This window comes from Ovis aries, chromosome 2, assembly GCF_016772045.2.
Source record: "Ovis aries strain OAR_USU_Benz2616 breed Rambouillet chromosome 2, ARS-UI_Ramb_v3.0, whole genome shotgun sequence".
In the NCBI taxonomy this organism is placed as follows: Eukaryota; Metazoa; Chordata; class Mammalia; order Artiodactyla; family Bovidae; genus Ovis; species Ovis aries.
The window spans coordinates 101,665,936-101,693,154 of NC_056055.1; the positions used below are offsets into that span (position 1 = coordinate 101,665,936).

At 41.6% G+C, this 27,219-nt stretch overlaps 2 protein-coding genes across 4 annotated transcripts; one reads left to right on the forward strand and one right to left on the reverse strand.

The window, feature by feature from the left end:
• Nucleotides 1–15,806: 15,806 nt before the first annotated feature.
• On the reverse strand, nt 15,807–26,799 carry TOPORS (TOP1 binding arginine/serine rich protein, E3 ubiquitin ligase). 3 transcript variants are annotated; one of them, XM_042243512.1, is made up of 3 exons: nt 26,607–26,799; nt 24,824–25,018; nt 15,807–19,346 (listed from the first exon to the last, which is right to left on the reverse strand). In XM_042243512.1, the coding sequence occupies exons 1-3, from the start codon at nt 26,607–26,609 to the stop codon at nt 16,434–16,436; spliced, it is 3,111 nt and encodes a 1,036-aa protein (XP_042099446.1). In that variant the 5' UTR covers nt 26,610–26,799; the 3' UTR covers nt 15,807–16,433. The 3 variants fall into 3 exon arrangements, with proteins under 3 accessions (XP_042099446.1, XP_027820398.1, XP_060265513.1); XM_027964597.2 differs by having other exon boundaries at nt 26,269–26,799; XM_060409530.1 differs by having other exon boundaries at nt 26,161–26,799.
• On the forward strand, nt 26,485–27,189 carry SMIM27 (small integral membrane protein 27). The gene is made up of 2 exons (XM_027964598.3): nt 26,485–26,652; nt 26,979–27,189. Exons 1-2 carry the CDS (start codon nt 26,608–26,610, stop codon nt 27,099–27,101), a joined length of 168 nt encoding a protein of 55 aa, XP_027820399.1. The 5' UTR covers nt 26,485–26,607; the 3' UTR covers nt 27,102–27,189.
• The last annotated feature ends 30 nt before the right edge of the window (nt 27,190–27,219 follow it).

Here is a 27,219-nt window from a genome sequence, read left to right on the forward strand (position 1 = left end):
ATTGGCCAGTCATACAGTGAGTGGTACAAGCTTGGACTCAGTAAACAGGTTGGCTATTGGTTTTTCCTAGATGCCCTTTATCAGATTGATGTTTTCTTCATTTCCACTTTGCTCAGAGTTATTTTTTTTAAATCATGAATAGGTGTCAAATTTCTCAGCTTTTTAATACCTGTTGAGGTGATCATATATTGAATTTCAAATATACTGAATTTCATTTATTGATTTTTTAATATTAAATCAACCTAGAACTCTCAGGATAAATCACATTTGATCATGAAGTAGCACCCTTTAAAAAATGTATTTCTGGATTCAGTTTGCTAATATTTTTTATCTATGGTCATACATTTGTACCTATGGTCGTACATTTTCTTGTAATGTTAGAGTTATGCTGACCTTATAAAACAAAAGTTTGTGTAAGACAGGTATTGTTCCTTCCTTAAATATTTAACAGAATACACCAGTGAAGCCACTTGGGATTGGAGTTTTGTTTGAAGATGCTTTTATTATTATTATTTTTCATTGAAGGATAATTACTTTACAGAATTTTGTTGTTTTCTGTTAAACCTTAACACGAATCACCCATAGGTACACCATATATTCCCTCCCTTTTGAACCTCTCTCCCATCTCCCACCCCACCCCACCCCTCTAGATTGATACACAAAGATTCTTCATAACAGTTCGATTTCTTTACTGGATATAAGGCCATTCTAATTTTTTGTTGTTGTTGTTTAGTTGTTAAGTTGTGTCTGACTCTTTTGTGACCCCACGGGCTGAAGTCCACCAGGCTCTTCTGTCTATGGGATTTTCCAGGCAAGAATACTATAGTGGATTGCCATTTTCTTCTCCAAGGGATCTTCCAGACCCAGGGATTGAACACTCATCTCCTGCATTGGCAGGCGGATTCTTTACCACTGAGCCACCTGGGAAGCCCTGATTTTTTACCTGACGTCAAATCAGTGTTGGTTAAGTTGTGCTTATTAAGGAATTTGGCCATTTCCTCTAAATCATTAAATTTGTTGGTATAAACCTATTCATGATATTCTTTATTATCTTTTTACCTTAAAAAAATCAGTCTTGTAGAATCTAAAATATGACACAAATGACTTATCCACAAAACAGAAACAGATTCACAGACATAGAGAACAAAGACTTGTGGTTGCCAAGAAGGAGTGGGGTGGCGGAGAAATGAACTGAGAGTTTGGGGGTAGCAGATGCAAACTGTTATATATATGATGAATAAACAACAAGGTCCTACTGTATAGCACTGGGAACTATATTCAGTATCCTGTAATAAATGATAATGGAAAGGAATGTAAAAAAGAACATATATATAACTGAATCACTTTGCTGTATAGCGGAAATTAACACATTGTGACTCAAATATACATCAATTAAAAATCAGTCTTGCCAGGAATTTACCAACTCTGTTTTTTCAAAAACCAACTTTGGCTTTGATAGCTTCATTGTTATTCTGTTTTCTGTTTCACTGATTTCTGCTCTAATCATTATTTTCTCCTACATCCACTGGGTTTAATTTGCTCTTCTTTTACTAGTTTGGTAGGTTAGAAGTTTAAATCACAATTTTATACATTTTTCTTTCCTAATAAAAGACATTTAAGGCTATAAATTTTCCTTTCCTCAGCTGAGAAGTTTTAAATCCCATCAGTTTGATACATTTTGTTTACAACATCATTCCATTTGAAAGTTTCTAATATCCCTGTGATTTCTTCTTTAAACTATGAGTTAACTAGAAGTATGCTGTTTATTTTCCAAATATTGGGAATTTCCCAAATAGCTTGATGTTACTGACTTCCGATTTTAAACTGCTGTGATCCAAAAGCATACGTTGTAGGATTTCAGTCTTTTGGAATTTATTGGAATTTGCTTTATCACCCAGCATATAGACAATCTTGATATACCTTTCAGATATACTTAAGAAGAATGTGTATTCTATAGTTCTTGAGTATAACATTTGATAAATTTCAATTATGTCAGGTTGGTGTATGAGTGTGGTTCGAGCCTCCTGTCTTTACTATTCATAGTTTTTACTTGCTGTATCAAGTACTGAGAGGGGGTGTTAAAATCTCCAGTCATGATTACTGGTTTGTCCATGTGTCCCTTTTGCTCTATCAGTTTTTACTTCATAAATTTTGTAGCTCTGTTGTCAGATGTGTACACATTTAGGACTGTTGCTTTCCTGATAAATGGTGTCTTTATGAATCTTTTCGTCTGTACTGACTCTTGTTATATCAAGTCTACTTCGTGTGTTATACAGCTTTCTCATGCTTACCGTTTGCATGGTGTATCATTTCCATCCTATTATTTTCAACTTCTGTTAATATGTAGAGTGTACCTTTAGGATACAGTTTATAGTTAGGTGTTCCTTTTTCATCCAGTCTGACAATCTCTGCCTTTTAATTGGAACATTAAATCTATTTATATTTAGTCATTTTATGGGTTTTAAACTGCAATTTTGCTGTTTGTTGCATCTGATTTTGTTAGCTATAAATTGTCTTCTTTTTAGTTTGTCCCTGTGTGTGTGTGTGTGTGTGTGTGTGTGTGTGTGTGTGTATGAGCAACCTTATATAGTGGTTGCTCTATTGATTACAATGTGCATCTTTAACTGATTCAGTCTACTTATAATTAATATTATACCACGTCAAGTAAAAATATAAGATCCTTGCAAGCACCCATCCCAGCCCATCATTTTGCTATTGTCCTAATTTTTACTTTTTTATGCATTATAAACCACATAATACAATGCTATGAGCTTTACTGTAAAAAGTCAGTTGTCTTTTAAATAAAATAATTATTTTCTTTTCTATTTTCCCATTTACAATTTCAAGTGTTATTCATTCCCATTTGTAGATAATGTTTTTTTTCCATCTGATGTCATTTCTTCTGGTTCCTCCAATATGTTGTTTAGGCTTCCAGTGAATTTATCATTTTTAATATTGTTTTGAAGAGTTCTAAGATTTCTACTGTTTTTTTCTTCTTTCAATTTCTCAGCTGAGAAACTCTATGTTCATCATTATAGCTGCCTTTTAAGTTCATGTATATATTTCTAATTTTATCTTTAGAGTCTTTGCTTAATTCCACCATGTGGATTATCTCACAGTATGTGTTGGGTTTTTTCTTTCTTTTTGCTTTTTTGGCTATGCTACACAGCATGCGGGATCTTAGTTCCTTGGCCATGAGTCAAACCTGCACACCTGCATTGGAAGCACTGAGTCTTAACAACCGGACCATAGGGAGGTGCCACACTATGGTTTTGTAACTTTTTTCTCTCTTGACTATGGATTCCGTCACACATTTAATAATCTTTTATTTTACCCTGGACATCACAGATATGCTGTAGAATCTCTGGATTCTGTTATTTTACTTTGGGGAGTGTTGCTTTTTATCTAATATACTAACTTACCAGCTATTAATTTTGAAATTATAGAGGCCTTGTTTCACAGTTCTGGTGGGTTTCACACCTCTGTTAAAAGTTTGCCTTTATGCAAGGTGATTCCCTTATTTGGGATATAGTCTTTTCTGTTAAGGTGTGGCCCTGAGGGTTTCAGTGAAAAGCTCTACATGTTTCCACTGCCTTTCCAAGTTGGTGAAACTCAGACCCCAAATTCTGCCTTCCCTTTCCAGCTATCTTGTGAAGCTTTTCCAGCCTTCCAGCTGTTGCTTACCTGGGCCCTTGCATTCTTCCCTTCATGGAAGGATTTGAGTGAACGTTATACACAAATTCTAGGGGTCCCTCTGTTTCCTTTCAGAAATTTCCCCCTCAGTGTCATCACTGTGGCAGCCCCAGGGTTCAGCTTCTAATTCAGTGACGGCTTGCCATTGAATTCAGTGACTCTCTGCTTGTGTGCAAACTGACAGATGCACTAGTGGGAACCCTCAGAAGAAAAGTCAAATAAATGCAGTTCTGATGCAGTACAGTTCCCGTCATTCAGTATTCTGCTTCCCTCTAGTTCCTGCTTTTTTTTTTCAATGCCTCCAAGTACTTGTTCTTTATATTTTGTCCATTTTTATCACTGTTTTCTCATACAAGCTATTCTGCCACTAATGGGGTTTAAATGTTTAACTGAGGAAGGAAAATCAGATCTAAAATTCCTTTAAAAAAGAAAGACATGCCTCCTTTTATGCTACAGAGCTTTGAATAACAATGAATTAATTAAACATCAACAATTACAGTGTAGAATCGGAAAGAACTGAAGTTCCATAAACAGAGTCATTTGAGAGGTCAGAGAAGCGGAAGAAGGAAAGCATCACAGAACAATGAGAAGAAAGGATTCGGCAGAACTGCTAGCTCACCTGGCCATTACCTTTAACCAGCACATTTGCGCAGTACTGTGAAAAGAACTGGGTACGTGGGGATAAGTGACAAAAGTTTCCCTCAGGTGGAAATGCATAAATAAGAAATTGACCATTGTGAAGTAATGCAAAGAATGCAAGTAAAGTCATGAGTCAGAAAATAATGGACATTGGGAAAAAAGCTTTTAATACAATGGTAAGGGTGTATTTTTCCGAATAGGCCACACTTCATTCAGCTGGATCTTTAAGAATGAGAAGGAATCAACTGTTCATAAAAAGCTGGGGCAGTGGATTTCATGCAGGGGGACGGAAAACAGAAACAGGTCAACAAGAAAAAGTGAAAAACACTGGTAGCTGGAACTTCAAGAACAAGGGGTAAATAGTAGGCAGTGCTGCTGAAGAGGCAAGCAGGGCCTTGTAATGCAAGGAATGAAGGGCAGTGGGAACACACCGCAAGGTTTTAAGCAAAACAGCATAATCTGATAACATTCTTCCTGGTTCCTATGCAGAACTAGTAGTTCAGTTGGGAGGTGACTCATGGAAGATACATGAAGGCTTAGATAAGGACAGTGGCAGTGGAGAGGAGAAGAGATATATTTTAGAGACAGGATTGCGTCAATAGCTGCAGAAAAGAAGAGGGAAAAGAATCAAGCCTACAGTTCAGGTATCTGGTCTGAATGACTGAAAATGGTCGCACCGTGACTAAAATGGACTTTATGACATTCTAGTGTGAGAGGCGGACAAGAAACTAGATGTCAGGTAAGAGCAGTGAGGAGAATGCAGCACGATACGGGAATAAAGAGCAAATGGGGGCTGCTTATGCTATACAGATTGATCAGGGAAGATTCATATCAAGGGAGAACATGCCAGCTGGGTGAAGAGCGTTCTACTCCAAAGGAAGAGAAACTACAAAGTCTGGAAGGCGATAGTAAACTGAGTCTGCAGGAAAAAAAATAAAGGTTAGCAGGGCTGTGGGAGTGGGATGGACTGGGGAAAGAGAGGCGGCCAAGGCAGTCAAATACGGCCTGACGGAAGACAGGGACGATTTTGATCCTGAGCACTCTCGGTAACTAACGCAGGATTTTGAGCAGGAGAACAGCAAACAAACTGCAAGGGGGAAGGCGGGAGCAGCGACCTGGTAAGAAGCTACAGCACTGGTCCCAGTGAGAGAGAGTGGACTCTTGAACTAGGGTCAAAGCAGTGGCAGTGCTGAAGTTGCTGGATGTGTAACCTTAAAACCCCCATGACAATTTGCTGATGGACTGGAGGAAGGATACGTGAGACAGGAATCAAGGAGAACACCCGTTGGTTTCCCCTGAGCAGCTGCATGAGTGGGGGTGCCATCTGCTAACACGGACACTGGAAGAGAGGCGAGCTTGGAGGAGGAAATCAAGAACAGGCTCGCTTGCTGACGAGGACAGCCCACAGGTGGTGCTTCTCAAACATCACTGTGCGCACGAATCATGCTGATAAAAGTACAGATTCTAATCCAGTGTACCTGAGACTGCATTCCTAACAAGCTCCCGGGTGATGCTGATCGTGGTGGGCCACAGACCTCAGTCTGGACAGCAAAGTCAGAGATAAGGGAAAAGGAGGAGAACTGCAAAATCAAAGTTGTTATTAAAGTGAACGGAAGTGAAACCCAGAACACACAGGGAGGGATGAGCCTCAACTAGTGGTTCTCAAACTAGTGTGTAGGCCGGTAGCAGAGGAACCACCTGGAGACTCGTGAGAAAAACACATTTCTTGGCATCCCAGACCTTCTGAATCAGAAACTGTGTGGGTGGAGCCCAGCAATCTGTGTTTTCACAAACTCTCCCAGTGATTCTGATGCATGTGAAAGTCTGAGAACGGAGGCCGAGAGAAAGAGAACTTCATTGTGCAAAGATGAATGCTATCACAGGTTGATAGCAAAGATTACAAGTCACTTTTCTCAGTATTTACAACCTGTTATCAAGTAGCTGCCCACTCCAGTGTTCTTGCCTGGAGAATCCCAGGGACGGCGGAGCCTGGTGTGCTGCTGTCTACGGGGTCGCACAGAGTCGGACACGACTGAAGCGACTTAGCAGCAGCAGCAGCAGCAGGTAACTGCAGTTCCCCTCATCAACAGTAGAGTCACTTTTCCCTCCCCTGAGTCTGCGTGGAATTACGACTTTGAATGAGGAAATGACAGTGTGTCAATACTGAGTCAGGTTTCAAGCTTCTGCTTTCTCTCGGAGCCCTAGGACCATGATATGAACAAGCTCATGCTAATGTGCTACAAGATAAATGACCACATGGAAAGTAATCCTAGCTGAGGCCAGCCTAGGTCAGCAGACCCACCAGTTAACTGGACACATGAGAAAGCCAGTTAAGACCAAGTAGGCAGGCAGTGTCTCTAATAATGTGCTAGAGGTTATCATTTCTGATACATTTTGATGATAATGTGCTAGAGGTTTTTTTTGTTTTTTTGTTTTTTGTTTTGCCTGAGCTTAGCACTGACTAGTCTGCCCAATCAGTATGGAGTGTGTGGGACAGAAATGGAAGGTCTGAAGAGGAAAAGGTGGGAAATATCCATTGTATCAATGAGGAAGAGTAATAAGCTTGTCCACTAATGTGTATCATCTGGAAGTTCTTGGTTCATGTACTGTTGAGGCCTGGCTTGGAGAATTTTGAGCATTACTTTGCTAGTATGTGAGATGAGTGCTACTGTGTGGTAGTTTGAACCTTCTTTGGCATTGCCTTTCTTTGGGAGGCAAGCTAGGCTTTCAAATTCTCCAAGCTAGGCACCAATAATATGTAAACCAAGAACTTTCAGATGTTCAAGCTGGTTTTAGAAAAGGCAGAGGAACCAAAATCAAATTGCCATCTGTTGATCATTGAAAAAGAAGAGAGTTCCAGAAAAACATCAGCTTCATTGATTACACTAAAGCCTTTGACTGTGTGGATAACAACAAACTGTGGAAAATTCTTCAAGAGATGGGAATACTAAACCACCTGACCTGCCTCTTGAGAAATCTGTATGCAGGCCAAGAAGCAACAGTTAGAACCGGACAAGAAATGGACTGGTTCCAAATTGGGAAAGGAGTAAGTCAAGGCTGTATATTGTCACCTGCTTAAATCAAGATTGCTGGAAGAAGTATCAATAAGCTCACATATGCAGATGACACCACCCTTATGGTAGAAAACAAAGAGGAACTAAAGAGCCTCTTAGTGAGAGTGAAAGAGGAGAGTGAAAACTCAACATTCAGAAAACTAAGATCATGGCATCTGGTCCCATCACTTCAGGGCAAAAAGATGGGGACACAATGGAAACAGTGACGGACTTTCTTTTCTTGGGTTCCAAAATCACTGCAGGTTGTGATTGCAGCCAGGTAATTAAAAGACACTTGCTCCTTGGAAGAAAATTTATGGCCAACCTAGACAGCATATTAAAAATCAGACATTACTTTGCCAACGAAGGTCTGTCTAGTCAAAGCTATGGTTTTTCCAGTAGTCATGTATGGATGTGAGAGTTGGACTATAAAGAAAGCTGAGCACCAAAGAATTGATGCTTTCAAACTGTGATGCTGGAAAAGGCTCTTGAGAGTCCCTTGGACTGCAAGGAGATCAAACCAGTCAATCCTAAAGGAAATCAGTCCTGAATATTCATTGGAAGGACTGATGCTGAAGCTGAAGCTCCAATACTTTGGCCACCTGATGCAAAGAACTGACTCACTGGAAAAAGACCCTGATGCTAGGAAAGATTGAAGGTGGGAGGAGAATGAGACGACAGAGGATGAGATGGTTGGATGGCATCACCAACTCAATGGAAATGAGTTTCAGCAAGCTCCGGGAGTTGGTGATGGACAGGGAAGCCTGGCATGCTACAGTCCATGGAGTTGCAAAGTGTTGGACACGACTGAACAACTGAACTGAACTGAATGTGTATCATACGAAGTTTGGGCTGGTGACTGTTTTTATGTTAACAATCTATAGAGTTACTGATTTCCTTCAGGAACACTTAGCAGGATGTATGTAGGGACAAGTCTAGAGATGGGTTCACCCAGATTGAGGTCTTGCTAGGTAACAGGTTAATAAACTATTACTTGCAGGACAAATCTAGCATGTGGCTTGGTTTTTACAGGCTGCAAGCTAAAAAATGCTATTACATTTTTAAAGCACTATAGGGAAAAACTATAGATCATACTACTAAAGACTATACGACAGAGACTACATATGGCCCCTAAAGCTGAAAATATTTACTATTTGACCCTTTACAGGAAACGACTGCCAACCCCTAAATGATGTGAATGAGGACAGAAAGTTGGAGGGTATTGCAATGAACTGATTTAAGTATAATCCAGAAAATCATAGCTGAGTATGAAGGAAAGTGTAGCAAGGAAGGGTGACTTAGTAAGGTCAAAAGATGGTCACTCCTCTTCCTGAATTCTGTCTAAGTCATATTAGATATCCTCAGAGGCAGTCTAACCTGATCTACCCAGAGCAGTAGTTCCTGATACAATGATCACATGAAGATACAGTGAGGTACTCAAGAACTTGAAAATAAAAGACACTTCTTGTGTTATACCGTGTGTAGGACACTGTATGTATTTGGCACAGGAGATACCAGATAAAATTGGAAAAAAAGAAAGTATATGAAACTAGAGGAAACACTTCTTAGTCTCTTTGGAAAGCATCTCGTTTTATCAGCCTCCTTTAGGTTGTATTCTCCAATACTTTGGCCACATGATGCAAAGAACTGACTCATTTGAAAAGACGCTGGGAAAGATTGAAGGCGGGAGGAGAAGGGGCCTACAGAGGATGAGATGGTTGGATGGTATCACTGACTCAATGGACATGTTTGAGTAAACTCAGGGAGTTGGTGGACAGGGAGGCCTGGTGTGCTGCAGTCCATGGGGTCGCCAAGTCGAACATGACTGAGCGACTGGACTTTAGGTTGTATTCTCTAGATTTCTCACTGATGCCTTCCTCCCTTCTTGCTCTGCCTCCCCTCTCTGGGAGGTCTCATCCATCCCCACAGCCTCATTACTACTCTGACTACCAGTGACTCTTCAATCCTGTCTCTAGCCCCAATTGTTCTTCCAAGATATACACTCCTACTTCCAGCTACCCACTGGAAATCTTCATCTGCATAGGTAGCCTCTATTCCATGCTGTGCAAAGAATTTTTGTGGACATGCTTTCTACTTGTCCTGGCCAACATGATAGCCACAAGCCTTGTGTGACTATTAAAGTGAAATTCAAAAGTCCTCTAGGTTTTGCCTTTTCATTTTTGGCTGCTCTGGGTCTTCGTTGCTGCTCCAGGGTCCTCAGGCGGGCCTTCTCTAGCTGCAGAGAGCACGGGCCACTCTCTAGCTGCGGTGCCCGGGCTTCCCACTGCAGTGGCTTCTCTTGTTGCAGAGTGCCAAACATGGGCTTTAGGTGCACGGGTTTCAACAGCTGCAGCATGCATGCTCAGTGGTTGTGGCACACAGGTTTAGTTGCCCCGTGGCATGTGAATCTTTCTGGACCAGGGATCGAATCTGTGTCCCCTCCCTGCACTGGACGACCACCAGGGAAATCCAAAAGCCCCTCGGTTTTACTAACCACATTTCAAGTGGTCAACACCCACATGTAGCCAGTGGTGACTCTATTGGATAGCATAGCTCTAGGCAACTCAAACACCTCAAACTGAACTCATTTTTCTCCCCCAACTATCGCTAATTCCTGTATTTCTTACCTTGAATATTGGCAGCATTCTCTCTCACATGAAAAAAAAAAAAAAAAAGGTCCTACCAGACTCTTCCCTATCCCTCACAGCCCAGCCCCATCGAAATGCTGCCCACATCTTGTCTGTTCTACCTCAGAAATCTATTGAATCCAGCCTCTCCTCTGGGTCACTACTGTCCTATAGGTCCTTTTGACTGAACTGCTGCAAAGAGCTTCTCAAATACTTTTTTGGCCACACCAAGAGACACTGACATTAGTGATGTCCATGGAGATGGCAGCAGCCTTGATGGCTTCTTTGAAAAGAAGACATTACTGGCTGGTTCTCCAAATCAGAGGCATGAGGATCTTAGTTCCCTGACCAAAGATCGAACCACACTCCCAGCACTGGAAGCATGGAGTTCCAACCACCGGACCACCAGAGCCCTCCTCAGATGGTTTTTTGCTGAGACTTTCCCTACTCTAAACCTTCTTCATTATATCTAGTTGTTTTTATAACCACCTGATTGTTCCATTCCCACCTTCTTTAAAATTCTTGTCTTCCCGACCCAGAGACTGAACCTAGGTCTCCCACATTGCAGGCGGATTCTTTACTGTCTGAGCCACCACGGAAGCCCGAAATTCTTGTCAGTACTGTCTTTTTCATCCTTATTACCCTAGCACTTAGCATAGTCTTGGACGACAGTATACAGCATCTGATGAAGAAACGAATTTTGCAGATAGGAAAGCGGAGACATAGCCTCCTGCCTAGGAGAGAACTGTTACCTATTTGAAGTACAGACAACCTTGCAGGGAAACAGAAGCCAGCCTACTCCAGGCAAATACTGGAGGCTTTAATTTTGTCCCATGTCCATATGAAAGCATACCACCTAGCGTTCTTGCAAACATCACAGCCAGTTTCTACTGGGGTGAATTTGGACTCAGACCTTGGTCTAAGTTGAACTCTCTGTCTCTTACCTCCTGCTTTTCTCAGGTACAGATCCAGTGGTACTTCTCATCCCCCAAGTAAAGTAGGAAAAAATTTACTAATTTCTGTGCCGTTTTAACACTGAACATTACTTTTAAAAACAGCCATATACCACTTACTGTTTCCCAACACCTAAAAGATTCAGTTACTGACTGAAAATTCAAAATGAGTAAATTAATCACTTTCACTTTTCACTTTCATGCATTGGAGAAGAAATGGCAACCCACTCCAGTGTTCTTGCCTTGAAAATCCAGGGACGGGGGAGCCTGGTAGGCTGCCGTCTATGGGGTCGCACAGTCGGGACACGACTGAAGTGACTTGGCAATCATCTCCCAAGCTTTGGTTACCTTTGGTGCATGAGTCAGCTGCTGTAGCAGAAATGAGTGTAGTTTAAAGGACAAGACGTGATACCTGTGACACAACTACCATTTTCTTCTCCATCCTGTTATGTCCCAGCATCACCCAGAGTGTTCTTCCATGTAGACAATACTTAGCCTCACAGATCATTGTCCTCAAATCCAATCACCTTCACCTCCAGTCATGTTGGTTACTTTCAATCAAGGCTAGAATTAGGCATTCTCTAACACATCTTTCAGTCTTCTGAAAAAGGCGTACCCCCACATATACATACTTGAACCTCACTGGAAAACGAATCCCTTGACAATCACTGTTCCCTAACGGTCATTTCATAACTTCACTTCCTTCCCTACTCAGCCCAGATGCCAGAATACACCGATTTAACTACATTTATCTCACTCAGCTCCCTAGCCCACCCTCTCTTTTGCTACTTACTTTCAGCGATACTTTAACCATAGATAAATCCATCCATTTGTTCATGTGCTATGTAAATATGGAAGGCATACTCCATGTCCAACTTTAACTTCTGCTTCTACTTCCACACAGTTGAATGCTACCAGAGCAAAATCGCAAGCTTCAGGGCCCCATAAACATCCCACTATCACCCTGAGGCCTCACCACTCACCAGCAATTCGTGGCTAACCCCTTCCCACCCCTTAAGCAGCATTTTCCACTCCGCTCCTCAAGCCCAATCCTGTTGACCACCTATCTTTCTCAGAGGATGGCACCGCTTCCTGCTTCCTGGAGAGGCTTCAGATGATGAACCACTTCAGCACAGCCATCTACCCACCAATGTCTCTGTGCATTTTTACTTCCTTCTGCGGCTGCTACTAGTTCACGTACCTGCGTCCTGCACCCACCCCCTCTCCATTTTGCTTCGCCAGTTGTCCCTCCCCTTTCTCAACTTTCCCCATTCTAGAAGTATGTGTGCATGTGCCCACTTGTGTCTTGACACTTTGTGACCCCACGGACTGTAACCTGCCAGGCTCCTCTGTCCATGGAATTCTCCAGGCAAGAATACTGGAGTGGGTTGCCATTTCCTTCTAGGAGCTCCTTCCCCAAAATCTCGTCTCCCACCCATTCAAAATTTCAAAAATTAAGCAAACTCTCCTTTGGTTTTATACCCTCACAAGCTTGCTTTTGAGCATGGAACCAAGAGTAGTTAACTGTGTATCTCAGACAAGACCCTCACTTTCAACAGGTCTAGCCTTATAAACTGTCTAGTGACTTCTACTTTCCTGAAGAGAAAGTGGCTTTAATAGTCACGTTTCTTTTGTCATTTTTGCCCCCTTTTGGAAAATATCCAAGGCTGGTAACTAATATATTCTCATATGCAGGCAACCCTGAAGGCCTGGAGGCACTTTCATTTTGAAATTACTTCATCCTTACATAAAAATTACAAAAAAAAAAAGTACAGAGAATTCCTGTATTTTACCCTCGTTCACCTTAAATTTTCCCACAATTTATCATTATTCCTCTCCAACTATGTATTTTTCCTGGACCATTTGAGGGTAGGTTACATGATCATGATTCAGATGCCCGTGGGTTTTCCTAAAGGCACCAATTACCAGACAGACCTATACAAATTCTGGTCTCTACATTATCAGAGTGATTAATCAGTCACCATTTCGTTAGTACAAAGGTCTATTGAGCTTAGTGTTAGAAATGGATCCACGCTCTGAATACTGATGAAATCTGTTTTCTGTGAAGAACCCCTTCCCATTTCTCATCCCCTGACATCACTGGTAGGGACAATGGGTGGTGGTTTTCAGCACCCAAAAGCACCTTCTGAAAAAACTTTCCAAGTTCACAGACACGTTACTGGCTAGCTCAACTGTCTGCAGCCTATGCTAGAGGGGACTGAAATTATTCTCCATGATGGAAGAGTAATTCCCAATAAGCAAAGGCCATGAAATGGCCTTGCATAAACCCTCGCCCTTTTGTACACACCACCCATTATTAGACTAGATGCGTTAGGAAAGCCCTTGGATTACCTTCCCCGAGCTAAGGCTGAATTTAACTATTTAGACTAAGAAGCAATAAGTTTTCCTATTTATCAGAGGATCAGTACAAGCACAAATGCTTGCATTTCCTTTACACAAATAAGTCCCAAAAGCAAAATCCTGAGGTAATAGAAAATTACTCGTTGACAATAGATTTGGATGAATAAGCTATGTGAATGTAATGTTTGGTTGAAAGCTTATTATGTAGCTTCATGAAAGCAGGTCTCAGGCAATTTTTAAAATCTCCAGCCCCTATACCTCCACCCAGTAAGGGTTTTAAGCATATCCTATGTGAAAGAAAAGGGATACAGCAGACACACAGTTGCCAAAGAACTTTCAGAATGGTGAGAGAAAATAAAGTCAGTCAGTCAGTTGTGTCTGACTCTCGGCAACCCCATGGACTATACAGTCCGTGGAATTCTCCAAGCCAGGATACTGGAATGGGTAGCCTTTCCCTTCTCCAGGGATTTTTCGCAACCCAGGTTTCAAACCCAGGTCTCCTGCACTGCAGGCGGATTCTTTACGAGCTGAGCCACAAGGGAAGTGGTGAGAAAGAGGACATTAGTAACCAACTGCAACCAGTGATGCATGCTCTAAAGGAATCCAGGGTTGTTGAAGAGCGAATGATTGACAGGAATGGATGGAAGGGCACACTAACACTAACCTAGTTTAGCCAGAGTTTAGTTTCCAGCAGAAGAAAACTGATATGCATGAAGGCTGTGAATTAGTGGGGAGCAGCACACACGCAGACCCAAAGCGTGTCAGTGAGGCCAAGGCACAAATGAAGTGAGAGAAAAGCTGAAGATGGACTAGAGTCTCTAATGACGCAGAAGTTTGTAATTCATATGTTTTTGGACTTTTGTTTCCTTTTAATAAATATCCTAAGAATAACAGGAAGCTACTGAAGGATTTTAAGTAGAATGAAATGATAAAAAATGTTTGTAAAGGTCTTTTGAAAGCTGTATCAAGAATGGATGGAGGCAACTAGTGGATGCAGGCAGACCCATTATGGTAGCACAAGTGAAGAGATCTGGGCTCTCTAGACTGGATGATGGTACAGACAGATTAGAAACATTAGAAAAATATCTAGTAACCAGGATTTACTGATTGCATGAGAAGGCTGAAGGAGAAAAAAGAATCAAAGACTTGGAAATTTGGGGCCGGAACAGAATGATGTAATGGTGCCATGTATGAAGATGGCTTTCCACTAGTGCTTTGAGCTTTTTCATTAAAATACTATGCAAAAGCAGAATGTGCAATAAAACAACACTTACATTTTTAAGCACTTACATACTTAAGAAAAATTAGTCATTTCATAAGTTCAAAGTATATTTCTTGATTAACTATAATCATCCCACAACCTCTCACTGTCTGAGCTTACCAAAACTGTCAGTATCAACTTTAGATTTTCATCACTTTAAACCAGTTTCCTACTGCCCGTAGGCTAAGCACAGCCTACAAAGCTTGGTCCCATACTCTTGTCCCTTAATAAAACCTGCCTTAATTCCCGGAATATACCAGACTCCTTTTCACCCCTGGATTTCTGTACATCTCCTTTACTAACTCTGCTCCTGCTTAATAGCTACTTTTCTCAACCATCACTTCCATCTAAGATTAGGCCCCCACTGTATGCTCTTATAGGAAATTATACTTTCTCTCTAGATAACTTATAGTCTGTAATGTTTATAAATATATATACATAAATATCCCATGAGGACAGGGAACATACCTGCTTTGTTCTGTCACCGAATCTCTAAAAACCTAAAACAGAACCTGCCACACAAGCAGGCATTCTAATTTCTGTTGAACAATCAACGAACATAGCAGGGAGCCAGGCAAAGTGACACCTAAATTTAGACCTAATCCAAGTTCCACTGTTCACTGGCAATCAATCCTACATCAATCAGTTCGTTCAGTCACTCAGTCGTGTCCAACTCTTTGCGACCCCATGAATTGCAGCACGCCAGTCCTCCCTGTCCATCACCAACTCCCGGAGTTCACTCAGACTCGCGTCCATCGGGTCAGTGATGCCATCTAGCCATCTCATCCTCGGTCGTCCCCTTCTTCTCCTGCCCCCAATCCCTCCCAGCATCAAAGTCTTTTCCAATGAGTCAACTCTTCGCATGAGGTGCCCAAAGTACATCAATCAGGCTACCGATATTGAGCAGTTTTTATCACCTCTGAAACAGAAGAACACAAACACAGCCCTCTTTTGTGTAAAAGAACTATTTAAGTAAAAGAAATCAGGCAAGGGTTTTGTTTTTAGTAAGCTGTAACTGCATTTTGAAGACAGAAAACAAGAAAGATACTCTTCATAATCAAAGAACTAAAATAATCATTAAAACTGTTTGAGGTTAAATGCAGTTCACATTAAAACTGTGAAATTCAGTATTTATAACACAAGGATAGCCTTAACTATTTACAAGATTTTAGCTCCACTAAAATGATTTAAAAAATACTGCATAAAAAAAATTTATGGATTGTTTTAAAGTGTTACTGTTTTATTTTTTTCTTTTGTTGAATACACATTTGCTTTACTGGCAGTCCAGATAAACAAGTATATAAAGGAAATATTTAAATTTTTCTTTTGGCAGATGTCAAGATAAGCTGTGCAGATTAAAATGCCTCAATTTAACCTGAAGAAATGGTTTTGAATCATACAAATTTTTAAGAAGAAAAATAAAGACTGTCCAAAGGGATTCTTCTAGCTTATAACACATTTCCAGAATACTCTCAAAAAGAAATTCAAAAATACTCATTGGCTACTTTAAAAATATGGCAATACCATATGGCTTTACGAAATAACTTCTAAAATTTTTATTTTTTATTTAAAAATGATCCCAAGTTTTAAATAAACTGCTAGCAATATCATTTTCTTCACTTAAAAGTGCATATCTCTGAGGGTGGAACATACATACTTTTTGAACAAATAATGATTTTTACAAATTTTTTTTTAACACCAAAAAAAAAAAAAATCACAAAATATTTTTAAGAGGGAAAAGAGTTTTCACCAAGTGTCATCTCTAAACAGACTGCACTAGATGACACTGTTCTTTTTTCTTCTCTTTTTATACCATCAGAATTCTCAAAGAGATGCTTTGGCAGTTTTAAGACACATCATGGTCTCTACCAAGAGACACTGACATTAACGATGATGTCCTTAATGGCTCAGTCTGAAGAGAGACATTACTGGGTTGGTTCTCCAAATCAGAGGCCAAGGTGCTCTCTTCTCTTACATCAAGAGTTTGTTCAATTGAAGCTGCCTGGGGTGGTATATTATCCACAGTTTTATTGGCATTATTCAAGTTGTTATTAAGTATGGTAATATCACACTCCTTGCTCAGGACACCAAATTCATCTTCTATTGTAACTACATCTTTAGATTCAAAAGGAGCCAAAACTTCACTTTGGAGAGGGCCTTGAGGACCACTAGAGTCACATTCTATATCCTCCTTTACTTCACAGTCTTTATCACTGTCACTGTCAATGGTAATCACAACTGGGGAATGTGAAGCATTATCACCATGGTGTTTCTTATGCTTCCTCTTATGTTTCTTCTTTTTCTTTTTATGGTGTCTGGTTGTATCGGTAGCTTTCCCTTCATAAACTATCTCTACACTCAGGCTGCGGGTCCTCCTTTTTCTCCTCTTGTGCTTTGTCTCTCTGTCTGATGACCGGCTGTCTGAAAAGCTATCACTCTCATTTTTGTAGCCTCCATCCAATTTTGATGAAGATTTTGAATAATGACCTTCCTTTACTTTAGAAGCAAATTCATGAGATGGTTGAGCAACATCACTGGTCCCCTCCAAATGCCGTGTTTTGTATTTTCGTTTCCCACCAGGCTTTTCATTTCTCATCCGGTCAGGCCCTGTAGATGCAGTCTTTGACCTACTACTAGATAGGCTCCTCGATCTATGCCTTTCATAGTAGTAGTATTTCCTTTCACTGTGATTATTTTTCTTCCGAGCATTTGTTCTTTCAGAAAAGGACTGAATTCTAAGTTCTGGACTTGACGATTGTCTGGAATAGTGAGCTCTGGACAGAGTCCTCCTCCTGTAAGATGACTCGTAGCCATCCCTGTCCTTGTTCCTACTATAGTAAGTATACTCCCACTTGTATCTGCTGCCATAATTATTTCTCAAATAGTAACGATCTCGATTTCTGCTCCGTGATCTTCTTTTACCATGATCACTGCTACGAGACCTTGATCTGCTAGAGCTTTCACTACTTAGAGACAGAGTTTGGCTTCTTCTTGACCAACTGCTATCTCTGGTTCTTGATCTCTTTTTGTCTCTTCTACCTCTAGGTCTACTACTCTCCCTGCTTCTGGATCGCTTGCCTTTCATTCTTTTCTTCCCATGATGCTTTCTACGGTTCTTCTGATCATGCCCACTCCTACTCTGGGAATGTGAATCTGAACTTCTCGATCTTCCCCTCTTTCTGTGTCTGCGGGTATATGGGGAATAAACTCTGTCTCCTCTGAGGGATGAGCTCAGGTCTCTGAGAGAGGACAATGATATAGATCGTTTCTCTTCCTTCTTTGAGTTGATTTTTGTACCAGAATCACAACGACCTTTACTTATTTGCTCATCCTTTCCAACGACAGAGCGCGGAGACGAACATCTGCTAACGTCACTATCACCAGAGCTGTAAGACTGCTCTTGTTCTTGTGTCTTCATGGTCTCCATTTTCTCATAAGAACCTAACTCCACCTCAGAATCAGAGGACAGTTCAACAAGTTCTGGGGTCCTCTCAGCTAGTGGCTTAACAAATCCAACAATGACACAGTTATCTGAAGAAGAATCACTGTCATTATTTAGGTCCTCATTGGTCTGTACTCCTTGTATCTGAGATGTAGCTCTTGCTGTTACAAGTTCTTCATCTGAACTGTCAGAAGTATTTAAAAGGGAAGACATGGCAGCATGCACCTGTTCTGAGCTTGAGTAAGAAGGTCCTGGAGTTTCATCATCCCATGGTGCTTGACTAACAGTGGCTACATTAACATCCAGCTCTTGGGTCTCAGCTTCATCTGGAGATATCGTTATGACTGAAGAATCAGAATGGCTACCTTCTTCATATGAAGGAGCAGGGCAATCATAATTAGCATGCTGATCAAAGGCGGCCATGTTAAATGGAGAGCGAGCAAAACTGATAAATTCATGTATAAAATGCTCAGTCCGATTAAGCAAAAATGGCCTCAAATCAGACACAAATGCCTGACTCTCCAAGTCATAGCGAGTAACATTACTCATGATGATGTGCTGGACGATATTCACTAAAGATCCATGAGCTCCAAAGAGAACTGTCAGTTCACGTTTTAACCAGGGGACTAATCTGTGAAGGCAAGCTGGATTTCTACGGAAAAATTCAGCTGAAATGTCCCTGTAGCGACCACCATCTTCAATATTTCTAACTCGAGCACCAGCACGATAGAGAGTTCGCCTAAAATTAATGATATCCTGTTCTTGAATTTTCCGCAAAGATCTCTCATCTGTAGTAGTTGGCCTTATTGAAATCTGTCTCATAAATGGAGGAATTTCACCATCTCTAGGTCTTGCTGAAATGCTTAACCCTTCAAATAATACTCCACTGTCTGGTGGAGTTGTTGTTCTTCTATTCACGGTACTGCTAGGTGAATAAACAGAAGCACTTCGTTCCCTTGTCATAGTTGTGCGATAGCGGAATCGTCGGACATCAGGAGTAGCAAAAGAGCCATTGTACGAAGGTCTTAGGACATATTCCTTGAAGTCATCTTCTGCCCTCACAGAATGAAAAATAGAATCAAAGGGCTGCTTACACAGTGGGCATTCAGCTTTGTTTTTTGACCACTCCTGAACACAGCGAAAACAGAACTTATGTAAACAGCGATCTAAGTAAGACACATTATCAAATCTATCCAAGCATATAGGACACTTAGAATCGGGAGATGCATCAGCTGGTACTGTCTGTTGCAATTTGCTAGTGCCAGCTTTAGGTGAAAAGTTGTCCATTTTAAATTCCTTAGCGGCTGATGCCATTATCTGTAAAAGGGAAAAAAATACATCAGTAACCTGATAAAAGTGAAATGACTAAATCTGAAAAAAATGCAAATGACTGAAACATACTTCAGTGAAAAGTAGTACATGTCTGTAACATAAAGAGACAGCGTAGCATAGTAATACAGCACTTAAAGCACAAGCTCTAAAGTCAGATTTCCTGGTTCATATCCAGGTTCCACACTACCAGTATGATTATAGACTAGTTATTACCCTTATGCTTCAATTTCATCTGATAAGCACTAATACTAGAACCTACCTCACAGGATTTGTGAAGATGTTTAAAAAAAGAAAAAGGTCTTAGAAAAAGTGCCTGGTACATAGTAAGCTCTCAAATATTCTATACTATGCTATTATTCCTTTTTAAAAGATAATTTGAGGAAAATTTGATATATACAATAAAGTGCAAAAGAAAATATACCAAGCAGCCAAATATCCACCACTCAGATTTAGCAACTAACATTTTCTCATGGTTATTCCAGATTTTTTAAACCGTCCCTTTATGTGTCACTCCCCCAAGCCCATCCTTCTCCAGAAAACAAAAACCAAAAATATCACAATTCTCAGTTATTTCTATGTATGGTTTTATATCTTTCATACATACACTCCAAACAATATGGACTACTTGTTTTGTTTGTGATATTATATATGTACTTTTAAAAACAGCTTTAGTGAGAAAATTTGTACACCATAAAGTTCCCCTACTTGAAACAGTTCTGTGGATGATTCTTTCAAACTCAAAAAAGACCTGTTAGTGAAAATTATTAAATGAAATAACTGAGGATACAGCATGCTTGGGCCTGGTGCATGGGGATGACCCAGAGAGATGTTATGGGAGGGAGGTGGGAGGGGGTTTCATGTTTGGGAACGCAACTAAGAATTAAAGATTTTAAAATTTAAAAAAAAAAAAACAAAACTTTAAAGTTGAAAAATAAATAAATAAATAAAAAATAAATGAAATAACTGTAAAAGCATTCAAGGCCAGTCCCTGGTTTAGAGCAACTGCTAAGTAAATGTTAACTACTGTTACTATTGTTACTATATTCAGTTCATCACTGATTCCTTTCAGTATCCCTAAGAAGCTTTTCTTCACCTTTCTGTTTAATCTAGTCATTCACAAAGTATCTTGAAATCATGCTTTCAGACTCCTCCCCTTATCTATTCTCACTAGAATCTTAAAAATTCGTTGTTTTCTTGAAATTTACCAGTTTACATTGGCCCATAACTTACTAAATGAATTTTCAAGAACTGAAATCTAGTTGCATTACATCTGGGCCTTGTTCCCTGTTTAGTTGCTTTCTATACTAATCATTTTATAAATATTAAATGTTAGTTTCTTCTATATTTTCCTGGGCCTATTATCCATCTTTCTCCACCTCTTCTATCACAGGAAGTCTCATGACCAGTCAACTGCTATCTAGTCAAACAATAAAACTGTAATTTTCTAAATGAGAGACTCACTGGCCATATCTAGCTCTAACAGAAAACAAAACCCACAACAAAAATCTGTGATTGCAGAATATAAGTATTTCACCACAGACTTCAAATTAACTTGTTCATCTAGTGCATCTTAGCTTTCTCAGAGCTGTATCTTAATAGGAAACCAATCAATGCTAAATGAGTTTCTTCAAGGGGGTCCAAATACCTCCAGTCCTCTGTCTTCTACAGTGGGAATGCAAAAATTACCACTGTTCTTAAATAGAAGAGAATTATAAATATATTAATACTAGTTGCATTTTTGCAAATGTATTTAAACTCTGAAAACAATGACATAAATTTCTCAGCATTTCCCCCTACTTCTCATATTTTTAAATTCTCTGACTCAGGGGGGGAAATCTTTTAAAAATAAAAACTGTTAAGAGACTCTGTGGCCATTAGGGAAAAGAGTGGAGAGGGCATCAGATCTGGACTGATGATGACCAGGTTTCACCAAAAACTAACTCTGTCAACTGGAGAAATCCACATTAACTCTGGACTTTAGTTTGCCTCTCTATATAAAAAATCACTAGACTTTTAAAACAACTGGAGAATTTCTAGGTAATACAGTTTACCTTTATTTGTTTTTCTGGAATACAGAATTTTGGTGTTTACTAAACATTTCCAGGTCACACAAAGATTTACAACCCAGAATGAATTTATTAAAGAAAATTATTTGATAATTCTAAGTTCAAATAAAACAAAATTTCACTAATTATACATTTTTTAAGATGGAATTTTAGTCCTCCTTTCCCTAGTTTTATAAGCCTGTTAACCAATTTGACAGCACAAGTGTATAAAGAATGATGAGTAACATTATGTATAGTAGGTAAAACGAAAAAAATCCTTAGTTCTGTTTCCTATTTCTACACAGGAGTTTCTTTAGCTATAAAGAATGGTATTCATGTAAATCATCATACAATGGCAATGAATGTAAATCACCACTAAATACTAAAAATATGTGCTAATTCAAATAAAGTAGAATTACCACATGACCTAGCAATTTTACATCTATCTATCCAAAAGAAACAAAACCACATGCCCACACAAAAACTTTTAAATGAACAGCCATTGTTGCTAAGTTGCTTAAGTTCTGTCTGACTCTCTGCGACCCAAGGGACTGTAGCCTGCCAGGCCCCTCTATCCATGGGATTCTCCAAGCAAGAATACTGGAGGGGGTTGCCGACCCCTCCTCCAGGGGATCTTCCTGACCCAGGGAAAGAACCCATGTCCCTTAAATCTCCAATACTGGCAGGTGGGTTCTTTACCACTAGCGCCACTTGGGAAGCTAAAAAGTGTTTTAATAGCTAAAAAGTGTCAAATGCTCATCAACTGATGAATTCTAAAATTTATCATATTTAGAACTGGGGGTGCAAGGCAGGGTGGTGGTGCTGGCAGGTGGAGGCTGCCTCCACCTGTGGTATACCCATACAATGCGGTATATCCATACAATGGAATATTTGACAATAAAAAGGAACAAAGTACTGATGTATGCTACAACATGGACAAATCTTTTCATTATCAATCACAAAATATCACATTATATGCTATTTTATATGAAATGTACAGAACAGGAGAATTGATAGAAATTAGTGATTCAGAGAAGGCAATGGCACCCCACTCCAGTACTCTTGCCTGGAAAACCCCATGGACAGAGAAGCCTGGTGGACTGCAGTCTATAGGGTCGCTAAGAGTCGGACACTACCTGGCAATTTCACTTTCACGCACTGGAGAAGGAAATGGCAACACACTCCAGTGTTCTTGCCTGGAGAATCCCAGGGATGGCGGAGCCTTGGTGGGCTGCCGTCTATGGAGTCGCACAGAGTCAGACACGACTGAAGAGATTTAGCAGCAGCAGCAGCAGACTAGTGACTGCTGGGTGTGTGTAGGGGAAGCCTGGGTAGGGATTATAAAGGTTTCTTTCCAGGATGATGAAAATGTTCAATTATAACTTAAGAAATATACTCCATAAACACATTAAAAACCACTGTATTATAAATTTTAAAGAAGTGAACTTTATAGATGAAATAGAAATTATATCTCAACAAAGCTGTTTCAAAAATACAAATTAAGGCATAAAACAGAGATAGCAAGGGGACAGATTTAAAGATTTGGGGGACTTCTCTGGTGGTCCAGGGGCTAAGACTCTGCGCTCCCAATGAGTAAGGGGCCTGAGTTCAATACCAAACCAGCCAACTATATCCCACATGCAACTAAGATCCAGCAGAGCAAAACAAATATATATTGAAAAAAAAAAATTTGTAGTTTTGCTGGAAGAAGTCTGGGTTAGGCAGCAAAGGCAGACCTGATGACAATAAAAGTTTCTCTATCCTAGTACTCTAGGAATTAGGACTTCAAATTAATTTCCCCAAGAAGAGAAGATTAATCAGTTCTTCTGAACCCTTCCCCTTAACTGCCCCCCGAATTCTAAATAAAATGTATCATCTTTAGAACTCGGGGGAGGGATGGCAGGTGGAGGCTGATAAAAAGAGGCAGGAGGCTGGAAATCTAAATTAGACCATAGACTGGACATTTAAAAACACCTCACATTTTAAAAATTTGACAGAGTGATGTTTTCATGGAGTGATGTTAATTCTAACGCAGAATCAGGGCTGAGAATCAAAACACTCATTAGTGGTGTGATCTGCAGAAAGTCAATTTCTCAAAACCTTACATTTTTCTCAATTCTAAAATGTGTTAACAGTATCCACCTGAAAAGGTGGTTGTGTGAAGAGATATATTCCACATAAACCCTTGGCATAGTGCTTGGTGGGGAGTAAGAACTTAATACTGTTATCCCATGTTACGTGAAGATAAAATTAATTTCTATAATTTCCATCACCCCTAACTGATTATAAATGCACAACAGGATGACAAGCGAATGATCCTCATATCAGTATCACTACCGTATTTATTGTATCTAACCAAAATGGCTAAAAAGGGTTCACAGGTGGATCAACTAAACAGTCCCAACTATTATAAACAATCTGGGACCTTATCTCTTGTGACTTTAAAGAAACTGTGTACCTCTATGCACTGCAATCTAATCATCAATACCAAGAAATCAAACAATTTAAACGATCAACTAACCACACCCTAAAAAATTTAAACACTGACCAGATTCAACGAAATTTAATTCCAGGTCCAACAATAAAAGGAACTGCTTGGGAACCATTACTCTCTAAAGCCGCCCATTCCAGCTAAACATGACTGCTTTGGCTGACTGTATAGCTTCCAAAGCCAGAGACTAAAAGCAAACAAGACCCCCAACTCTCGCCGTTATTAAATCTTCTGTAACTCTTTCTGAATTTATCTTCAATTAACTTCAAAATTACCTACCAAAAATTCTATTCACTTTTCCTCGCAAAGCACTGTTTGCTTCCCCTCACTACTGCCCCCTTCCAGTCTACCAAAGTAGCCCGTGAAGAGAGATGCACTGAGTCGATGGATGAAGTCACAGGTTCACGGGGTGTAACAGACAACCACAAGAGTTACAGAGACAGTCGCTTCCTTTGGTTGAGAACTGCCACCTGCTAGGATCTAAGGTAGGCACCCCGTGCATTACATAATCACAACGAACTCCAATACTGTTACTCCCATTTTACAGACATGCTCAGAGATTAGGGGGCCATCCAAGGTCACACCTCTGGCAGCAGCGATGCCACGACTCAAGACTCGAACATTTCGTGCTTTGTGTCGGGTTCCCCCCACCAACCCCCCCACCCAGAGACCAAGCTCCTTCCAGTACGCGGCTGGGCTCGCGCTTTCGGGAGCGCTTCTCGGAAAGCAGCCCTCCCCCGCCCACCGGCACGGATCCACAGGTGCGCCGCAGAAGCCGCTCGCCCGGAGCCCGGCCCGCCGGCTCACCGCGGCGCCTCAGGCCCGGACCGCAGCTCTCTCGCTCTTGGGCCTCGCTGCAGGCTGGAGCTCCTGCCGTGCCGGCCCCCTTCCGACCCCCGCGCCCCATTGTTCCCGACCTCACTCACCTCAGAGGATGCCGGCGCAGGCCGGACTGGGGCGCTCGTGGCCAGTTCCCGGCGGCCCAGAAGGCTGGGTCGGTGACGGCAGGATCCACGAAGGCGAACTCTACGACTTCTCCGCCGGCCCTCCGGAGCGGGAGTAGGCGGGGGCGCTTCACCCTCCTCGCGAGACAGCGGAGACCCCGGCGGTTGCTGCGACCCCTGTGACGTAAAGCGCTCATCACCAATGGCAGACAGGGGGCGGGGGCAGAAACCAAAACCCACTTCGCCGGCCCCCAGCGCGTCAAAACACAGCACCCGCCCGCGTGACGCATGCGCGGTAGAGGACGCCCGCACTGAAGGCGGGCCTTCGCGCGCTCGGCCCTTCCCCCACTTGCCTCCGCTCCCGGAAGGAGAGCGACGTGACCCCTGAGGACGAAATCGCTAACGTACCGTCAACTCGAATAAATACCAGGGGATCTTAAAGTTCGCGTCTGACTTACTCGGAAGACACAACTAACTTGGTCTCATTTGAAAGTTACGTCTGACTCTGCGAGACCTCCAGGGAATTCCTCAGGCCAGAATACTGGAGTGGGCAGCGTTCCCCTTCTCCAGCGGATCTTCCCAACCCAAGGATCGAACCCAGGTCTCCCGCATTGCAGGCGGATTCTTTACTAGCTGAGCCACAAGGGCTGGGGTCTCATTTAAACCTTGCCAAATTCTGCGAGAAGTTACTCAAACTATCTCTGGTGTTCGATTAATGAACCGAGTTATCCGGAAGGGAATGTACTTGGGCTGAAAAGTTAAGAACCACCACCAGGATTCCAATGGAATCCCAAATCAATTTTGAGAGATCAACTCCAGTCAGGATGAACTATCATCTGACGTAAAATCAGTGGGAATTGAAATCTTCCCGAAACAGATAACGTCTTTTCCTTACCTGCTCTCCGAAATATGTATTAAAACCCTGTTTAGGTGATAGCTTAGATTACAGAAACAAAACGTCTGGTGCCTGACGCAGCCCGGTTGTCCCATTCTTCGCTTCAAATATAAGCATCCCGAACATTCTAGAGCTGAACTTGGTAAAACGGCCCGCGTGCCAAACCCCATCCTTTGGCTTCATATTTGATCGTGCTACAGTTCTAAGCATACAAACGCTCGATGAGCACTTGCTAATTGGCAGCTACATTATGCCGGGTAATTCGTGCCACGTTATTTCTTCTTAAAAGTAGCTGATATCAACAAGCCATTGCGTTCTCAAAAACTTTTAAGAAACTCCAGTAACAGGAAGTCCCACAACGACTCGTCAGTTATATAAAAGCAGGTTGTACTCTAAAAGGTGAATACACGAACTACCTGGTTACCGTGGTTATCCGGTTAGAAACATTAATTCTTTCAGTGCTAGACGTCGGCGTAATACTTAAACCGTGGATTATTTTTCCAAATAAACTTTTAAATGCACATGACGGTACCTTATCTCGCATTAATACTGCTCTACACCTGAAAGACCGGTTGACGAGTCAAGCCTCTCCCTCACAGCGGCAAAACAAACCCATCTCCAACGTTATTTTCTCGTTTCTCTCCCTCCCTCCCCTTAAAGCGGGCTAGGCCCCCGGGCACGTGACACCGCCCCCCCAGCTCCGGGCGGAAGAGGCTGGCCGGGCTGATGGGAAACGCGCGGGGAGGCGAGTGGGCGGGCGCTCGCGCCCGGCTGAAAGATGGCTGCCGCCGCCCGGCAGCCACCGCCCCGCAGGTTACTGTAGGGCCTGCGGCTTCCGCCCGCGCCCGCGGACCACCGCCACCGCCTTACCATGAAGCCAGTGAGTCGCCGCACCCTAGACCGGATTTATTCCGCGGTAGGTATTGGGCTTGGTGGGCCTCCACGGGGGTCTACGTTCGAGGCCCGCGGGTGGAAGGTCCCCTATATCCTCAGCGCCCAGAAACTCTAAAATCCATTCTTGAATTAAGCCTTTCACTCCCTAACCTCGACTCCGCCTCTTCCTGGAGGACACGGTCTTCCGCTTCTTACGTAAGGGCTACTGGGTGAACTCGCTTCCGGAAACACATTTATTCGAGTTTGTCACTAAAATCCCCACCTTAGCAACGTGCGCGGCAACCTGATGTGGGCCGGGAGGACGTGCCACTCACAGGTTGTTTTCACTCCTACTCTTGCATTTCCTAGTTGCTCCTCGCGGTCGTATTGCTCTCCTGGGGATACGTCATCTATGCATCAACTGTAGCTGCACGACGACAACTAAGCAAGGAATACCCAGACAAAATCTTCGGAATGAACGAAAATTTGTAATTCCTCTGGATTTGATTTCATGTATAAACAGTTCTTTACCTCTGTCTGATACATGTCTCGATTTAAAGTAAAATCTTTAATACAATGATTCCAAATTCACTTTTGTATACCGTCCGTT